General features: G+C 31.9%; 1 protein-coding gene across 3 annotated transcripts in view; it reads right to left on the bottom strand.

Annotated features, from left to right (window-relative positions):
* Positions 1-21,258, bottom strand: part of LOC132713383 (thrombospondin type-1 domain-containing protein 4-like) — a 115,095-nt gene that overhangs the window by 15,057 nt on the left and 78,780 nt on the right. For all 3 annotated transcript variants that reach the window (XM_060695955.1, XM_060695956.1, XM_060695957.1), the window contains 4 exons: positions 20,581-20,785; positions 9,853-10,028; positions 4,815-5,484; positions 246-372 (listed from right to left, as the gene is read on the bottom strand). In XM_060695955.1, coding sequence (XP_060551938.1) covers positions 246-372; positions 4,815-5,484; positions 9,853-10,028; positions 20,581-20,785 — 1,178 coding nt within the window. The remainder of the gene's footprint in view (positions 1-245; positions 373-4,814; positions 5,485-9,852; positions 10,029-20,580; positions 20,786-21,258) is intronic.

Raw genomic sequence — 21,258 nt, 5'->3', positions numbered from 1 at the left:
ACACAGCAACATTGTTAAAATCATATGGCAACATTCCAGCTCCATACTGGAATCATCAATGGAATAGAACCAATGGAATTCTAACCCACAACAGTAAGGTGGTATGGTGCAAGTAATCTGATGCCAGCAACATTAAACCAATCCTTCACAGAGGCCTAACAAAAATTCTACAATTTCATAGTTTTAAGGTTAATTATGTTAATTGTAAATCAATGTGATTATTCACATATAAAAGAGATAATTACTCTGGTGGACATGGTGATCTGTTACAGCTGATAGTTTGAACTTTCTTCTTATTAGGATCACAGTTCTCATCTGTAACAATTATATTCAACTTTCTCTTCATACATACAACAATGGTATCTTGTGTTCCTGTAAATACAAAAATATGTCAAGCTTCAAAAACAAAAAAACATGCTGAATTTGCTGAGTGGACTTCTCTAACAAACATTATGAAATTGTCCGTCATCAACTTTTATGAAGTTATAATAAAAACATTAAAATTGATTAGCAAACAGTATTCAAACAACAAAATTTGATGAAAATTGACGACTTGGTTTGACTGAGCCTGTTTACGATAGATAATGTAAAAGTGCAACATCCCTCTTGCCCCCTAGCAAGGGCTTAAGGTAATCAATCTTCAACACTAAAATGCTGGACTTGATGATCCCAAAGGACCGTAAAAATATAACAAAGTGAAGTGAAGTACAGGAAGAAAAGGGCAATTTTTTAACTGCATCATCTTACTGTACATTATGCTGGATGGTAATGACTACAGGACAATAATCACTCGATCAAGAGAGATATAAAAATGTTCCCTGAGGATCAAGGACATATACGACTATATTATGACGCCCACTAGTTACTGGTATAAACCAAATATCTTAGACCTGGACCCAGTATTATGCTTTATTAAACTGAGGTGATATAACTTATGTAGAAAACCTTTAGGCAATGTGAAAAACTATTTATTTAGATAATAGCGAGGGCATACTTTTGCATGAGAACATTGTTTTATTTATTTCATGCAGGATCAATCTATCATTATCTACTCAGTGTGACAGTGTTCAAAGAAACAATGAGTCACAAACTGACAAAATGATAATGAGGGTTGACAGACTACAGGTATCAACCCATCATAAAACTTCAGCCATAAGCATCTCATACTCTAGGGGGAGATATGCAATGTTTAAACAAAATTCTTTTTGCTTAAAAAAAAACAAAAAAAAACGTGAAAAGCAAACAAATGCAATGTAACAATGTGCATTTTTTATGTTGATACTAACTATTTACATTTTTGCATCAGTAACGACAGAAACTTCTTTTTATAAATGTAAAATTAATTACACTCTTGTGATATAACAATCATCATTTTGCAGGTTTTTCTATAATTTAAATAATTATACTGTTGCTACATTAATACTATCATGTAACAACAAACAGATTTTTATCATGTAATTACACATTAAAACAAAATTAAGTTGAGGATATTAATATAACATCAACAAGATTGAGGCAATCAGACAGATGCTGAAACTCTGTAGCAAATTAACAATAAATTCATCATGTACATTGTATAAAATGTTGCTTTGCTTTTAAGTAAGCAGTTAGGAGATTTCATTTAAATTTTAAATCATTTCAATATCAAAATTAATAGAATAATAATGATAATAAATAGTGATTCAATGTTTTAATCTTTGCTTTAAACACTAGATTTAAACCAAGAGATATCATTTAAATATGATATCCTATCTAATGACATTAATATCAAAGTTGGAGTGACCATAATAGAACATAAATAAACTTAACCAAAGTCAGGTGACATTAAGTCAACACAGCACACTGGGCTCATCTTGATATGTCCTGACAATCAACCCAAAGATGAAAATAAGACACAAGGGGGAAAAAAGTTTCCCATTCATAAAACTTAGTAACTAGATATTAACTGTGAGACATTCTAGGTCACATGACCCCCATCATCTATTGTAAGTGTTTGACACTGAATGTGACAGCAGTTGCTGTAAACAACCAACACTATATCAGTAAATGTTAGTTGACAAATTGGATGTGGATGACAATTATTGGTCCAATTTCATGGACCTCCCGCACAGTTAATAGCTCAGTTCACATGTTAACAAAATGTTAAATATGTTCCCCATGTCAGCACATTAACCATCTCAGTGTGCAGCGGTGTAAGTCATGACATTGAGCCACTTTATACAATACCTGAAACAACTTGAGACAACACTAAACAACTTGACACAACACCTAGTGACAAAAAAACCTTCATCAACCTACTTGAAATATGAACCAAAACAAACAAATACCTACTTCAAACCAAATGATACAGACTGACCTGAAACAAAAACCTTTGACCTTGACCTTTAACCTTCAAAATAAAAAAAAATCATTTTTGGGGAAATATACTCAATAAGAGCAATCATCCTTTGAAGTTCGAAGTTTTTAAGTCACATGTTTTCTTTTCATCATTGACAGGAAATAAAATGGTCTACCTACCCTGCCCTGCCCAACTGTGAACCCGCCCACCCAACTCCACACATCCCATGCACCCTACCCTTCTCTACCCTACCCTACGCTGCCAACCAACCAACTAGTCTACTGACAACCACTTGCAATTCATTATACCATCACAAAGGGGCCTTTAATTACCAAAAAAACTGAAGGAAGCACTTATTGACTTGATGACATATAGTAACTTGTTTAACTGAATGACTGGAGAAGACATTTAGTGTTTTCAAAACAAACATTAAAGAAATTTGATCTAGTACTAATGTTTAACTTATTTATTTTTACAAAAATGCCTGACAGCTATTGAAAATTCTAATTTATTTTATTCTCAAATTACTATCATGTCTTTCACTTTTTAAAGAAGCGTATGCTTGAATTAATTACATGAACATTTCAATATTACATTGTTAAAAATATAACAAAAATACAGCAAGACGGGAGGATCACCTTTACTCTCCCAGAATTACCAAACACCTGAGTAAATATGAGAAAAACTAGTACTAATAAATACTAGGGGAAGATGGCTGAAGGATATTTATTCAAGTTTATTCTTTACAATTAAATACAAGAAAAGATCTAAAATTATCCAATCTACATTGTTAAAATGGTTGTTGAAATTCAGACAGGAAACACTTTTTGCCTATCATGAAATGTTAAGATTTCTTTTCAAGTTTTTTTTTGTTTTATTTGAAAATAAAAGTTTTCTGTTTATCTAAGTTAAACATCCTTAATATTAGGATATTTAGCTGCATTTTGCACTCTGGTAGCAAGAATGACTTTCCTTAAAGACCAGCCAAGGGTGAGGTCAACCTTTAAGACCAACCAAGTGTGGTGTTAGCCTTAAGGCAAGCCAAGAGTTTTGGAAAAAAAATTAAGAGATACATGTATAATTGAGAATTTTAGTTCTTGTAGGTTTCTGTAAAAGCTTTGTAATGCTTTTTATTTTTGGGACATAATTATTAATCAGGAAAAATGAAGTGAGCAAATGATCTGAAACTTTGCACATAAGTTATTGGTCTATTCGTTCATCAAATGGTACTCAAATCTGGAATAAATATTCCCAGCCCCTTTATGTTAAAAAACCTCAGTGGAGTCCCTTAATTTAAACTACGGCTTTTTGACATAGAGTTGTTTGGCATCAATTTTCTTCATTTTGTCAACCTATCCTATAAGCTATAAATATTTCAATTTACTTCTATTTTAAAGAGAAACTTTAACCAATTTTAATATGATAATTTCTCTTCACCCCAAAAAAAGTTTTTCAACGTGGCCTAATATCATAATATACAACTGTACCAATTATTTACCTATCACTACAGTAAGTTAAAGTAGTGTAAAAAAAAGTTTATTTTGCTGAAAAAAAGATAGGTTCAATTTGAATAAAATGAATTTACGATTAAAAAAAATTCTTATACTTGAATTTTCGTTTTAATATTTTTTTTTAGCGAGTCAATAATAGAAATATTAAGTAAATATTTGAAGAAAATATTTCTATTTCAAGCGTCTCTCCTTCACATTTAATTAGAATTCAATGAACAATGGACCATCAAATTTCAGTTTTTTAAATTGGGAAAATACAAGTAAATAATGAGGTCAAGATAAAAATCTTAAAAATCAATATAACTTTTTTCACTAAAGTCCCAATGCACTCCCACAATTTCTAAAATATTAAAAAAGGGTCAAGCCCAATTCAACTTCTAATAATTGTATCAAGCAAAAAAATTACCTACAAAGGAAATTTTCATTTCAGTGCAATATAAAAATAATTTTCACCAAAATTAATGAGCTCAGCATTTCACAAGTGACATACAACATGTAATTATCCAAAAGTAAAGAATGATGCAAGTTACCAATAAATGCTATTTTCCTAAGTGAAATATACATTGTATTTTCATCATATATGTTAAACTGCTGTTACTTCATGATTTTCACAGTAATCAATATAGATATTTTCTGTCATAAATTAATGACCTCAAAATGATGACATTGATTAACCATTTTATAAAATGTATAGATTCTTTACTGTTGTAGTTTTCCTAATATAGTTTTACTTTTAATATCTATGAAACTACCAATGGCTAATTCTAAAATCAAAGTAGAACACAGTCTTTACACAAGCATGGCAAAGGGACCGTTATATAGAAAACTTGCCATTTAACAATCAAAGATAAGTTAATCATATTTTCATTGGCCAACTGATGGCTAAAGCCAAGTTTTACAATATTCCTACAGTTAATTTTGTTAGACTGGTTTGATGATACTGATTTGTTATCTACTGAACTTACCTCCCCCACAGGAAGTGGAACATTCTGTAAATCCAGAAATCGTCCAATGAAAATTCACCTCATCTATCGTGTTTGGCACTATCAACTCCGGTCTTCTATTTTCTATTCTATTTCCATAGTTTTGTTGGTATGCAGTTCCCGTCCTAGAATTTGTTCTATCATAAATCTGGTTGCTGGATCCCCTTGAATACACTGAACCCTGGTACCCGGTATCTGGAATACTATTGGTCTGGTACCTTGTTTCAGTTTGTCTATTACTTAGAGGTAGATTATTTCTATTACTAAATGCTGCTACATTATTGGTTCTGTCAGGTAAATTATTTCTGTTATTTACATCACCGCCATAACTTTGCCTGTATCTATTTATAGCTTCTTGGGTGCCATGAGGACCACTTTCTAAAGCTTGGTAGCTCTTGTATGGAGACCCAACAGTATCAGGGGAGACAAACTGTGGTTTCTGGTCATAACTTATTCGTCTCCCTTGATTTCCATTTCTGTTGTTACTATTTATAGAACTGGTACTGGAAGCTTGAGACTCTCCCTGGTTACGACCTTGATGTCTTGTAGCTGTATTTCCTGAAGGTGCCAACGATTGCATTACACTGTCTATTTTGTCTTTTGGAATTGTGAACATATATTTAATTCCTGGATTTCTTCTATATGTCAACAACTGAAAAACAAAACAAAAAATATGATTGGAACGGAAAGAAAGAAATCGTATCTCAGATGTCTAATTGTAAAATTTCTAATTCAACTTGAATGAAAAAAAGCCCCAAAATTGTGTACATTTCCCAAGGACAAATTAATGTTTCAGGCATATATTCCAATGTAACTTTGTACTTGCCCAATATGCTTGCAAAATTTGTGACAATATGTTATCGCATATTTCCATCAAAATATTGCCGCACAAAAAAATTTCTTCATGCATAACAATGATAACAGGAAAAGTAGAAGAGCTACAATGCAAAAATAACTAGAACTCCGTGAATCAGATGTGTCTCCTTGTGAACAGTATAGCTGTCACTTAGGCGTTTTTCTTAAATATAGTTCATTAATAAACACAACTCTTACAATGTACATGTACCTTGAACTTTAGTGGCATTTGAACTGATTGTAACAATGTTACCGCAGGATTGATGTATCTTGAAAAGCTTTTATTGTGTAGGAGAATTGGCCTGGACAAAAATAAAGTATAAGAATTAACAAAGGACAATAACTCTAAAATTATGAAGTACACAGTACCGGTTTTTAGGCACTGCACTTCTTCTCAATGAGATCTATCATCCTATGAAGTTTCATGTTGATAGCTTTTATAGTTTAGGAGAAATGGCCCGGACAAGAATGAAATATGAAAAACAAAGGGCAATAACTCAAAAATAACATTGTAGAGTACCAGTTTTTGTGCACTTCACTTCTTCTTAATAAGATCTATCATCCTATGCAGTTTCAAGTCCATAGCTTTTATAGTTTAGGAGAAATGGCCCAGACAAAAATAAAGTATGAAAATTAACAAATGGCAATAACTCAAAAATTCAGAAGTAACGATTCTTGTGCACTGCACTTTGAGCATGCATACCAAGTTTGGAGTTAATCTGTCTTAAAGTGGCTGAGTTATGCTTCGGACAAGCCTTAGGGCAATGCTGCCGCCGCAGACAAGGACGCTGACAAAAGTAACTCCTATATGTCGCCTTTTTCAAGGCGACATAATTATTTACCATTTGCATAGGCAAATATCGCTTGGTATATGGTATACATTTATTAGTTTCTGTTCTTCTTTGGCCATAAGTCCAACTAATTGTACTACACAATGAGATATTGTGCAATTTTGTGTATGGGTTATATCTCCCCTCTACATAGAAGCGAGATTCTGACCCAGAACAAAAATATCTCAGAATCTATCTTTGGCATGTCAATATATTTTGACTATTTGGCTATAAGCAATGTATTTTTTTTTCTACTAACCTACTGACCTCATTATTTTTGACAAGGAAACCAGACACAAACATTTCCTTTTTGGCATAAAATAAAACTCCACATCCAATTTTAGAGCCTGTATCAAATCACTTACAGGTGTCAAACAAAGAATCAACTTTTCAAACTGTTGAGTACAGCAAAGGGACTCAAATTACCCCAAAGAAAAACAATGTAAAGAAATGAAAGAGAACATCAAAGAGTTTGTAGTTCAGATAGACTTAGAATGATCCTCTTGTGAATTGAGTGTCTATATCTGAGGTAACACACAAATATCTTATTTTAGATAAACAGTTATCATTTCTCAACAACATGGTATACTGTTGACTGAAGGACTTTAAGTGTGAGATAAGTTTTGTGACTAACAAATATTATATTGAGATAAGGACACTGTTTAATGTGTATGTTGACAATAATGATACCAGTTAAGACACTGTGGTAAGACAGCGGCCATGGCACGTGGATTGTCATTCGCTGTATTATGTTTTCATTAATAAAACACACTCAATATAGGATTTTCATAAAACATGCAAATTGAATGATCTCTTTTCCTCAAGAGTTATACAATTACTTTTATATTCTTTATGCCTCTGAACAACACTTTGTTATTTTGTTAAACTTTAATAGTAGTATTAACTTATTTAAGATGGGTCACAGTGACAGATGTGAGCATGTTTTAATTATTGTTTCTCTCTGAAAGGACCGAAGTACAGGCAAACAAAAATCATACTTATGTCCCTATGAGGGCTTAAATAAAATACTGATATGATTAAACGAAGCATTTTCATCACCAGGCCACCACTCCCTGGTTTTTAAATTTTACAGCTCTTCCCATTCCCGATAAATTCAAATGCGGCCAATCTAGTGCATAACTCTCTTTTCCCTATAAAGCATTGAAAATGAATATAAATAATAAAAAAATATTGTTTAGTCCCCAAGTACCGGATAGGAAAATGTGTATCAAAGTGCTCTTACATATTGAAGATGATGCAATTTACGCGACAAACATCGGAGTTTAATACTCGATCTAATAAAATAACACTCACGATAAGTGGCGAGATAATGCCCGCACTTTATTCATAACATTGTGTGAGTACAAGATTTATACGTACAAAGTAAACACCATTCCTTCGTGAAAATCTCATTAAAACTTTTACTGCACATTCAACAAAAATACAAGAACAAAAAATTCAAATGAAGGCTTGGTAAACGATATAAAGCAATTTATTACTGTACAATAATTTTAAGCAGGAAAAAAAATCGTTGAAAGACAAACTAAAAACAATGCATTTTAGGCATTCTAAGAATTTTACGAAAATGCAAAAAAACACAAGAAACCGTTTATCTGTATTTAGTTAGATTGAAAGCCGAGAATGAAATATTTGTGTCGTAAATCATCAAGATCATTGTTCTTTAATAAACAATGGCAAAAAAATAAAATAAATTGTTTTCATGTCAGAATTTTTTTCACCTCGACTTCAGTTCAGAATGGTGAAATCAGGGAAAGAAAAAAAAAACAACCATTTATAAAAACCATCAATGTTTATGGACTGTGAAGTGACTATTTGGCATAACTTGTCAGACATGAAGAAAGAGCCAGATATAAAATTAGAAAAAAGTTTGGCAAATGAATTGTTCAAGAAACTTTCTTTACACACTTTCAGTAGAAATGTTTATACTATCTGACACAAAATGATTTATTAACAGTTATAATGATATAGAATTTTATGGAGATTTCTACACTATAAAAAGACTCTTTTTTTGAATCCTCAGTATAAATTTAAAGAATAAGAATGACTGGACTTCCATTTCTTCAGTCAATTTGAATAATAAACTTGCACTGTCTGTGAATTTTGGAGCTAATTTCATTCTCACTTAGTCTTCACTAATCACAAAAGAAAGTCCTTCAAATTTCTGGTGTTTATAAACACAGCTAATATACATTGTACCTATGAAGTTATACTCAAATCCATATAATATTATGCTCATTGTAGCTAAATCAAGGACAACAACTCTGCTATTTACCAATGAACTTGTGAGAAATTTTCAATGTGGGTAAACTCTCATGTTGGCAACTACTGTATAAGTGGATATTTCCGTGTGTTGAAAAGTTTGCAAATTTAAAATTCCAAACATTTCGTGTAAGGAAATATTAGTGAATCGTGCAAGGGTAGAAATTAATGAGAGGTTGGATGATATTTACAGTAGAGAAAATTTTTATTGAACTTCACGAAATTCTGCAATATTTCCGTGTTGGTAACTTAACCACTTATACAGTATTATTAGAAAGTTCCATGACTGTAGCAGTTTATACATTTGGAGTTGCATGCTTTGCAGGCAAATAATAAGCTTAGCTGGTAGCACGAGTACAAAGGTCCATTATTATTATTATTTAGACAGCCTGCACTCCGTAGAAGTATGATCAAACAATTCACTGATAATAACTCTTTTTTATTGTTTGATTTTCAAATATCAAGAACTAACAATGATAAAATCAGAACAGGTCTAAAATACATAAATTCAGTAGTGTTGCACTTTAAAGATATGACACAAGATTGGACTAGTTTCCAGTTTATTTAGTTTTAAGAAAACTCCACTGAAGCCTACAAACAATATTTTGAAATTCTAACACTAGATCTAACAGAAAAATATGCAAAAAGATATCCAAAAATACAGTCAGAATATAATACAAAATCCATTTTTATGCAATTCTTAGTCTGTTTTGAGTGAAAAATTTTAAAACATTTTTCACTTTTTGGCACAATAAAATGATTACATGTACTTTGGAAAAAGGAGAGAGCAAAATTAATGGCCTGTAATTTTGAACATAAGTTTCATGGTTTAAAACTAAATCAAATGGTACTATACAGACATATCTTGAAAAATATCATTTCCTGTCCTGTTCTGTCAAAGAATGAAGTACCTTTAACATTATTTATTAAAGTAGACACTAAATTTATTATACCCACAACTAGTTTTCAACAATATTAATCACTTTCAAGTCAGCTTTTAAATTAGACATATAAGAAAATTATTCATTGGCAACTGCTGCAATATATTTGCATACCTGTATATCCATATCAGATGTGAGAGGCCCCGGTGCATACAAGCACTCCCCAGGACATTTGTCCCCGGCGTATTTATTGTACGTAAACATGGTACCAGCAGCCAGGTAGGTTCCCGGCCTCTTCATTCTTGTTCTATCATCATTTATTACACCTGTACCATTACTGTACTTCAAAACTGAAAATAAGAAGTAATCATCACCATAAAAACCCATCAATTCACATTAATTTACCTTAATTCACATGCATTCACATGCATACACCTGCAGCCTAAATCTTACACTATTTCAAAGGCAATTTTTCTAATTGCACAGATGTTGCAGCAATGAAATAAAACATGTCAAGTTTTCATCACATCCAGCTAGAACCTGTATAGGACGACACTGGAACTTTATTTCTTTAAACATCTGCGTTTATATTACCCTCACCATATTACTGCATGCCAGTGCATCATACAATTAAATTTAAGACCCATGAACATCTCCGAAATAAAATCAAACTTATTTTAGCTTAAACAATATTTATTTTAGCTTGATTGTGAAGAACACTTGTAGCTTCTTTAACTAACCATTAATTGAGTTGTAAGAAGAAACAACTGCTGTGCCTACACTTGGATTTGAACCCTGGATCTATGATGATTCCCATGCCAATAAGTTTAAAAATAAATTAAACAGGAGGATACCAGTTTGCCTTACAATATAATTCATTTTTCTGAAATTTTCATTATATCGCCTAAAAAAAAAATTCATGCAAATTAAAAAAAGTAAAACTAATTTATTTCTTTTACATGGTTTTGCCTCTTTAACAAATGCCTCATTTTTTTTCTTTTTCAGACTTGTTTACATAATTTGACAAGATATTTCAATAACAGTTACAACTGAGATATATCTAATGATTTGTTGAAGTACATATGAAAAGCCTTATACAAATTGACATTGCGCCATTCAAACTTTCCATTAATTTTGTCTATACCTATTTCACAACCAAACGATAATAACTGATCAAGATTTCAAATTTCCTAATATATATTATATATCTAAACTCATTTGCATTTATGAAAGGTATCATTCTCTAGTAAACATTGAATATAGTTGATAAAAATATGAAAATTGCTTGTAATCAATAACGGAATGTTTGTGTCCGGAATATGTCCGTGTCACGTCAACTTTATAATGATAATTAGCAGGTATACAACAAAAATGTATCTATATATCTTGCTCTATATCATTTGTTGCTAAATAAGCAAATTACACGTGCCAATGTGTCGAGATATTCCTTTCTCATTATTTGAATCAGTCTTATGAAACCTGTACTATGTCCACAGAAGTTGAAAATCTTGCATAAATCTTGACAACTTACGCTTATTAATGTGCCATTCATACTGCTAGAGTAAATATTTATTTTCTGATATATTCAACAAGGTCGGCCCGGCTGACCTCGAACTTTAATATATCAAAATATCGTAATACAATGGTGTCAATTTAGATTGATATATTCTTGGCAAACCTGTATAAAAATGTTGCTAATTCTTATTTATTGTGATTAATTGTGACATAAAATAGTAATTTGTGAGAATTTACAAACATCAGTATATGTACATAGTATTGACACAGAAAACTCATAATGAAAATCTGTAAATCATAAAAAATCTCTCATACATTGACTTAGCACTTACAAACAAAGCTTGTATTGTAATATTTAAAAGAAGGGGGCGTATATTATGAGCAGTGAAAGACAGTACAATATAATGCACCTCTATGTAGATGTCTCTCACCACTTTACTGCCAGTGAAAATTACAGGGATAGGTGTAATAAATTGATTTAACATTCATTTTATTAACAAAATAGTGGCACTTGCTATCAAATTGAAGTTATATCTCAAGTTAAAGACCACACATTGAAATAAAATCGGGAGAATCATATTGGTAAACTGCAGTCCTTCATGATTTGATTAATATAAAATTGCCATTAAAACAAGAGCTGTCAGTAGGACAGCAACGCTCGACTATTCTTAGTGCTTGATAGTAAAAAAAATGCTTGATACAGTTACCTCCTCCTGTTTACAGGTTGGGGTCATGATGGTGAACAAGTGTGCAAAGTTTCAAAGCCATATGTCAATGGACTTTGAAAATATTTGAACTATTACAAAAACTTTAACGTAAATTCTAAGTCGAAAAAGGGGCATAATTCTGTCAAAATGCTTGATACAGTTACCTCCTCCTGTCTACAGGTTGGGGTCATGATGGTGAACAAGTGTGCAAAGTTTCAAAGCCATACAGTTGAGTTCACACTAAAGGTTACACAAAGTGCACTAGGAGTGCACTAGAGGTGCACTACTAGTGCACTTCAAAGTGCACTAGTAGTGCACTACTAGTGCACTTCATAAGTGCACTTTGTAGTGCACCAGACCTATTATATGTATTAAGCAGTTAACTTTTATTTCAATGAATAGCAATTTGACTTTTACAAAAAGATAGATAAATATAGATATCTGTATAATTGTTTTTCATAATAACTTTGAAGTTGAGAATATTGGATTTTGTAAAATATGGCGTAAAATATTAGAACAATAATTTTTCAAAGTCATTAATTTTACTGATTTTGTACTTTAAAACTTAATTGTTAGAATAAGTAAATATAAATAATTATTACTTAAATGTTGATAAGTGCGTAAATAAACAAAATTAATGATATTTAATATGATTCTATTTTATTATAATCTGGTAATGAAATATGAAACATTGAAATGCTAATTAAACAAAGTTCAGTCATTTTTTGTTTTTGTTGTTTTGTTGTTGTTGTTTTTTTGGGGTTTTTTTGTGGGGGGGGCAAATTATACAAATTAGTTATTTTTGATTAAAACTTATGGTTTTTTTAGTTAAAGGTAATGATTTCAAGCATTAATAGCCTTTAATACATTAAAGAACTAGAGGATGCTTTTGTAAAAAAGCGCATGTCTCCCCCACTGCTGAGAATAACTGTGAATGGAAACAGGAATGGAAATGGAGATAAGATAATGTAAATACCCGGTAGTCACTTCAATGAAGGCTGTCTATGGATGGTTTCTATTGTTAAGGTTGTATGAGAAGATGCTTCCTAAACTGTTTGTTTTTAACCAGGTATTCAATTTTGAAAATCCTGGTTATTCAATCAGCGTATGGCAGGCGGGCGTCAAACGAAATTGCACTTGAATGTCATATCATATATAGTTTCACAAACGAAATTAAAGGAAATTGTGTCTGCTCCATAACTCTTCAACCCTTTGAAGGATTTTGATGATACTTGAAAAAAACGTTCATATTGTCAGATTTTTTACACTATTGAAAGACAACAGTGTGACCTTGACCTTTGACCTACTGACCCCAAAAACAATAGGGATCATCAGCTCTATAAGACCAATCATCCTATGAAGTTTGAGGGCTGTAGGTCAAAAGGAACTCTAGTTATCATCCGGAAACGAGAAATTGACCAACGGTCACTGTGACCTTGACCTTTGAACTACTGACCCCAAAAACAATAGGGATCATCTGCTCAATAAGACCATTCATCCTATGAAGTTTGAGAGCTGTAGGTCAAAAGGAACTCTAGTTATCGTCCGGAACGAAGAATGGACGGACGGACTGACGGACGGACGGACTGACGGACGGACAGGGGCAAAAAATATGTCTCCCCCCATTTGAGGGTTGTAGGTCAAAAGGAACTCTAGTTATCATCCGGAAATGAGAAATTGACCAACGGTCACTGTGACCTTGACCTTTGACCTACTGACCCCAAAAACAATAGGGATCATCTGCTCTATAAGACCAATCATCCTATGAAGTTTGAGGGCTGTAGGTCAAAAGGAACTCTAGTTATCATCCGGGGAAACGAGAAATTGACCAACGGTCACTGTGACCTTTGACCTTTGAAACTACTGACCCCAAAAAACAATAGGGATCATCTGCTCAATAAGAACCAATCATCCTATGAAAGTTTGAGGTCTGTAGGTCTAAAGGAACTCTAGTTATCATCCGGAAACGAGAAATTGACCAACGGTCAGTGTGACCTTGACCTTCGACCTACTGACCCAAAAAACAATAGGGATCATCTGCTCTATAAGACCAATCATCCTATGAAGTTTGAGGGCTGTAGGTCAAAAGGAACTCTAGTTATCATCCGGAAACGAGAAATTGACCAACGGTCACTGTGACCTTGACCTTTGAACTACTGACCCCAAAAACAATAGGGATCATCTGCTCAATAAGACCAATCATCCTATGAAGTTTGAGGTCTGTAGGTCTAAAGGAACTCTAGTTATCGTCCGGAAACGAAGAATGGACGGACGGACTGACGGACGGACGGACTGACGGACGGACAGGGCAAAAACAATATGTCTCCCCCCGAGGTGGGGGAGACATAATTAATATGTTTATAATTGGCCTAGATTTTGTCAATTTTATCTCATTTATAATCTCTCTTACCTTCTCAAACTGTGATTTACCTAAGATTAATATAAATAATTTATATTATTCTGAAAATAGTTTTTTATAAAATTCAAAAATATTTCAGTTTTCTTTTTGTACTACTTGATATGAAATTTATTTGCACCAACATCCAGAGAATACAGAATTTACATTGCCTACTTATATTTATTCATCTGCCTTTTGTTATTTACCCTGAGGGGCTCTCTTATCAGCAGGGGTACTATATTAAAACACCAATACAACCAGGCATGACTTTTGACACTTTAATCTTCTGTAACTGTTTTCTGCTCATGTATGATATATTTTATTAAAAAAAAAAAAAAAAACAAAAAAAAACAACAAGATCTGCATTAATGTGAAAAGGAAGTTGCAAAAGTTTTATAATCATGGTATTTAAATATTTTCTTTAAAATTATTGTCTTCTATAAATGTGTTAAAAACTGACACTAGGCAAATTTGTCAAATCTATAATAGAAAAATTAACATTTTCCAGTTCAGAAACTAAAAGATGCTGCAGATTTAATGCAAAATTGCAAGACATGTGGATAAATATTAATATGAGGTCTTTCTAGAATGGTTAACACTGATATTGATTTAAACCAGTTTTTTTATGATAAGATTAGAAAAATCGACTTCAAAGACAATAATGACAATAATATCTAACATGCCGTTTATGTCATCATGATTATTTTTTTACATTTGATTATTATAACAAAAATTTATAGTCATTTATCTATGTCTTACATGTATTTTGGAAAAAACAGGAAATTTTTAATAATATTGCATACATCTGCATTTTTGTTATTTACCCTGAGGCCCTCTTTTCAGTAGGAGCCAGTGTAATGAATGCAGTCGCTCTCTCAGAAAATACCAATACACAGCATGACTTGAAACTTTTTTCTTATATAAAGCATTCCCTTTATACATTAAATTTTAAATATAGAAATCTTGAATAAAGTTATCAATTTTTTTATTTCATGGAAATTTTTTAATTATTTATATCTTTAAAAAGTATGCAAGCATTTTAATGGTTGAAAAACATACTATCACCAGTGTATGGATTGTTTTAAAATCAATGAATTAATATTTTAATTTCATCTTGAACCCATGACGAATTTTCTCTTAAGTATATATGATTATGCAGAATGGCAAGAAATGTGTATAATATAGAAAATTCTGCTTTAGAGACAATAAATATCTAATACGCATTTATGCCATTTATGATTTTTTTTTGAATTATTTGATTATACAAATATTATGGTCATTTATCTATATGTCAAACTAGCCTGAGTGCCAACACGTGGAATTCCAGCTTATGTCTAACATGCATTTAAGAAAACCAGGAATTTCAATAATACTTATAATCTGCAAAATTGACTGGTCTTTGTCATTTACCCTGAGGCCCTTCTTATCGCAGGAGAGTGGTTATAATAACGAAAACTGTTAGTTCCTCTCAGAAAATACCAATACAACAGCATGACTTGTGATTTCCTCTTCAATAAAAGTATTCCCTTAATCATAATTTTTAATATTGAAAATCATGAATAAAATTAATCAATTTTTTTTTTGGATAATATTTTAATTATTTATATCTTTAAAACATATGCAGGCATTATACACAGTTGAATACTAAATTTTCACAGTATATTGATTGTTTTTTAGCATCAATGTATTAATATTCTCTTGAGGAACTGTCTCTAAGTTATATATTATAAAAATAATATTTTAGCTTAAATATAAAACTTTTCCTTGATTTGTTTGAGCTTATGGAAAAAAGTTTATATTGTTACAAACTAAATTATTTGGACCAGAATTATCACATTGATTTTCCCATTTGTACACTAGAAAAATTGAAATACATGGCCATTGAAAACACTTATTTAATTCAAAATCCATTACGGAACATATTTAAATTTAACCTTATTAATTCTATAAATTTGATTTTAAGGGGTTTTATTTTACACCTACAGTAAAATACTGGTTAAGAAAAATATGATTACAATCAATAAAAAAAAATTAATTTTAAGCTTTAACATGATATCACCTAAAATGTTAAAATTTACTTATTTATATTCATGAATAGGCCAATATTCTCAAAGTTTTTTTTTTCTTACAGCAGCTTAACAAAGATGACCCCTTTCACTTGATATACAATTATCCAATGAACCATTTAGGTGTCACCTTCTCTGGCCAGCCTGGTCATATGGTCTAGTGCATAGAAATGCACACGGTGTGCACTTCTAGTTCAGCTCTAGTGCACTAGAAGTGCACAAGGGTGGGAAGTTTAGTGTGAACTCAACTGTATGTCTATGGACATGGAAAATATTTGAACTATTACAAAAACTTTAACGTAAATTCTAAGTCGAAAAAGGGGCATAATTCTGTCAAAATGCTTGATAGAGTTACCTCCTCCTGTCTACAGGTTGGGGTCATGATGGTGAACAAGTGTGCAAAGTTTCAAAGCCATATGTCAATGGACTTTGAAAATATTTGAACTATTACAAAAACTTTAACATAAGTGGTTACGCCGACGCCGACGCTCGGGTGACTGCAATAGCTCTACTTATTCTTATCGAAAAGTGGAGCTAAAAAGTATAATTAAATAAAATTTAGTTATTAGTTAAAAGGAATTATTGATAAAATTAAAAAAAAAATGAAATAACCTTTATATTAAAATTACATATTTAACTTGATTTTAACTTTCAGCACAATAAAACTTTAACAAAAAGACCTTTTGATCTGTTAGTACTGGTACAACATTTATGTAGACTGTATGTGACCAAACAGGGCATGAACACTTGTTATAGAGAACTTAAATTATGTCGCTATAGACCAAATTTCAACAAAAAAAAACCTTGTATCGAGTTATTCTTCATAGAAAATACCCGTTGATACATGCTATTCATGTGAACCTTAATCCCAGTGTCTTGTCTGAGAGAGGTCAGCTTTGGTCTCTATATGCTGGGAGATTAACCATTCATTAGCATTAATTAAAGGATCGAAGTACATACAGGGAGGGGTTAGGGGTCATCACACAACCTCCCTTGGATTTTGCTAGTATGTGGAACCCCTCTTTTTTTTATTATCGACTAACACCTTTTACCTTTTACAACTTTTTAACCCTTTTTTTCAAAATGAAATCACCCAAAACCTAGTGAAATCAGGCACAAATGTGACTCTTGACCCCTTCCATAAAATTAGTAAAATGCCAAACCCACTTTGGATAGTCAAAATTATACAAAATCCTCTAGCTCTGCGCCTAAGATTTTCCTATACCTCATATTATTCAATGGTACAGAGTTATCTTTCCTTTGAATAAATTTTCCTACTGACACAGCAGTAAAGTATAAGTTTGTATAAACAGATCTGCTTGTATTTCTGGCATGGCAGTAAACAAAACTTTCATGGAAATGCTTCTTTGTTTTTATATCTTACAAGTCTTCAAAGCAATTTATTTTATTCCAGGGGGTTCATTTATGTGTTTTCTATAAATAACTAACTGAATGAACCTGCATTGATAAAAAACTTGGCCTCAAGTCTTTAGATTTTCAATTTTTTTCAATGAAATAGAGAACATTTGCATGTTTTCACAAGTCATTCATAATTACACTTGAAGAGATCCAGGTACACTATGGTAAGATTAAGGCAGTTTTAGAGCAGCTTAACCTGTCCTCATAAATACTGTGTCTGCTTTATCTTCACCACATCAATGTTATCTTCACCAAGCTCAAATAAAAAGTAAACACAATCCCGCAAATTAGCACAGGAAAGACATGCTTCTTTAAGCTACGTGACAACAATAAATCACAATATTCCATGAGCCCCGCTGGTATGACTGCCACCGTTTCTAGGATGCCACTGAACTATCAAAGTAGGCAAGTCAACAATAGGGGTATCTCTGCTCTTTCTCTTGTCCTCATATTAAAAAGATTGAGGAAACAAGGTCAATTTAAGGTCAAAATTCCTGCAAAGAATGGAAAGTACTTTTAATCAATATGTCAGTAATATTTTAATTCCCCTATAACTCATCAAACACAACAAAGACGTCTGATTCTTTTAACTGGCTGTCTGTAGCATGACATATGAGAAGCGTCATACTTGCCCCCTGCTTAACATGATCAACTTGTGTCAGTTCTCCTCAATGTTTGGGCCCCACTTACATTAGTAAGTACATATTATCATTTATTAGCACATGCTGCCCATGCTTAAACTTGCTGGTAGCCAAATCATTATCTCATAGGGTGAATAGGAACTAAAACAAAACTTACTTTGTTCTTTCCCCAAGCCTTCTTTTCTGATAAATTGTTATAATATAAAGGTAAAAATCTTTAAAGGGAGAGTTATTGTTTGCAGAATGGGTGCAGTTTGTACACACTGCATTCAAATTTGACACTGATGAATGCTAAGCCAATCTTAATGAATTTCTAATAAAAATTGATATATACCATTTTGACCTTGATGATTTCCTTAGGATATCTGACTTTGACAAATATTTATCACAAACATGTGACCTTGATGAAATCAAATTTGACCTTAAGGGATCCAATTAGCTAATTGTATGATTATCTTTTAAATTTAATGAATAAGAAGCTGTCCTAGATAAATGCCAGTCTGATATTAGAAAAAATGTTTAAGATAAAAGAGAGTCCATGTGACCTTCATAAATTCAAATTTGACCTTGATGAATGACATACATAACCAGGGGCGTATCCAGCTTTTTTCAACTAGCAGGCCCATAAAAGAGTCCTAAGGGCTTAGTACCCAGAAGCCAAAAACAAGTTCAGATTTAAAAGAGCAAAGTATTTTCAATGAAAATTATCGAAACAATAATTTTAAACTATGAATTTGCTTAGATGCAAACTTTTATTGAGGACGGTAATTAAATCATGCATAAGCCTAAAACACACTTGATTCGAACATATGGCTGGAACACACTACCAATCCCATCCACCCCTGTTTTTATTGCATTTTTGGGACTTTTGAAAATGTCAATTTCTTGACCAACTTGTCGGCCCAGGCCTACATGGCCTAATAGTAACGTAACGCCACTGGTAACATGTGATCAGTTTATAATTTGTTAACCTACAATCTCTGTCTCTAAATTATACTAACTTTTATGTGGTGACACTTGGTTATTGGTCAATATTTAATGAGATGCCACTTATGTACTAATGAGGCTCAGTAATATTCCATATATCTGTTACTTTATTTTTGACAAACTTTTCAAAAGACTCTTGTGCCAAGCCACTTTGATTTTATAAAGTTTGTAGTAAAGCAGTATTATTTGTACCTTAACATGAAAGTTATCTTCTTTCTTGTTAACAAAACGTTTTTCTTCCCATTTCAGAATAGGAAACCATGTTCTATCTATTTTATCATCATATCAAATTTTATAATCAAAAGAGAGCCCCTTTGAAAATGTATACTTAGCATTTAGGTGTTATATTAACAGAATACTGGACTTTTGTTATATGTATGGAAACTACAAATTTGTCTTCAACAAGAGCTGTTTGTATCATCACAGATATCATATAACACCTATTAATAAGTAATTAATGCAGCCCTAATTATGATTTTTATCTCCTTCTGTAAGATATTTTTGGGATAAATAAACATCTTTTAGCACCCCTGTATTTAAAATGGAGAATTGGCTATTATAATTATAATGTAACTTGCTTTCAATCATATTAAATTTTGAGTCTCCTTTCAAGAAACTGGCACTGTTATTATAATAAAGATGTGGGAAAAAATGTCAAAATACTATATATCCATATTGTTCCCTTCATATTCGATAATTACCGATAAAAGGTCATTGAATATTCAAATGTCTCAAGTCAATATTGCCAAATGAAGTATCCAAATTTCTTCAAGTTCCCTTTACCAGCAACTTAATTTCTGTTCATTTACTTTTTTTAAATCTATTTACCAGTGTTCTAAATTTATCATTTTTTATCTATTTTTTATCTATTTTTTTTCAGTTTAATTTGTCTCCCCTCAGCAAGGTCACATGCATTACTTTTCAAAGTTTTTTTATCTTGAAGCACTAGTTCTCAGAAGTGCCTCCCAGGAATTAAACTCGGTTATGATCGAATATCAACTTAGAAAACCTAATCACTTAGTAAATAAGATCCATAAGTTTAATGTTCAGATATAAAAATGTAACCTCTAATTATATGTACATATATCTTTAGTTATATTAATGTGAGTATTATGGATGAAACAAATTAGATATTCCAAGCAGATTATACAACAGTCATTCCACTATACCTAGATAGTTTCTGCTCCGTTCAAGCTCTGTGATGTTGACATGGCAGGAACCCGCAGGTATACGAGTGATCTGATTGTAGCCGTATTTAAGAGTCCTGCGTGTATAAATGCCCGCAATGATCCGGCACGACTCATTATCTCCTCCGCATACACCACAATGGTCATTCTTTAGTCCTGACCCAACCACGCCATCACAGCCGACAGCCTGAAAATAAATATCAACAGATAACATAAAATTTTGTACATGATAAAAATACACAAGTACGTCTTAATAGTTTAATTATTTAAGGTACACCTGTAATGGTTAATCTATTTTGTTCCATATTTCATACTACTACAAACTAACACTAATGGGATTTGAACCCACAAGATTGACTAGCCATATATGAATACATAAACCATTTCAGGGAGGTCAATCAAATTTTGGTTATGTCATGTATTTATAGTTAACTTTTATAAAACACTTTTAACAAAATATCATTCATTTGAACAATATGTACATATTTAATGTACCAGTCATTTCTCATACAATATGAACCAAATCTGAATGTAATTTGGCCTTATCTTTTAACAACAGGTTGAATTTTCTTATGATGTAAGTCTGGACTTTAGCAAATATATGTAAAAAAAAAATTATTATAGTAAAAGATTAGAGAACTTTTGTATATAAGGTGAAGT

This window comes from Ruditapes philippinarum, unplaced genomic scaffold (genome assembly GCF_026571515.1).
Source record: "Ruditapes philippinarum isolate M1 unplaced genomic scaffold, ASM2657151v2 ctg936_1_1_1_1, whole genome shotgun sequence".
Lineage (NCBI taxonomy): Eukaryota > Metazoa > Mollusca > Bivalvia > Venerida > Veneridae > Ruditapes > Ruditapes philippinarum.
This window is presented reverse-complemented; position numbering and strand designations above follow the sequence as displayed.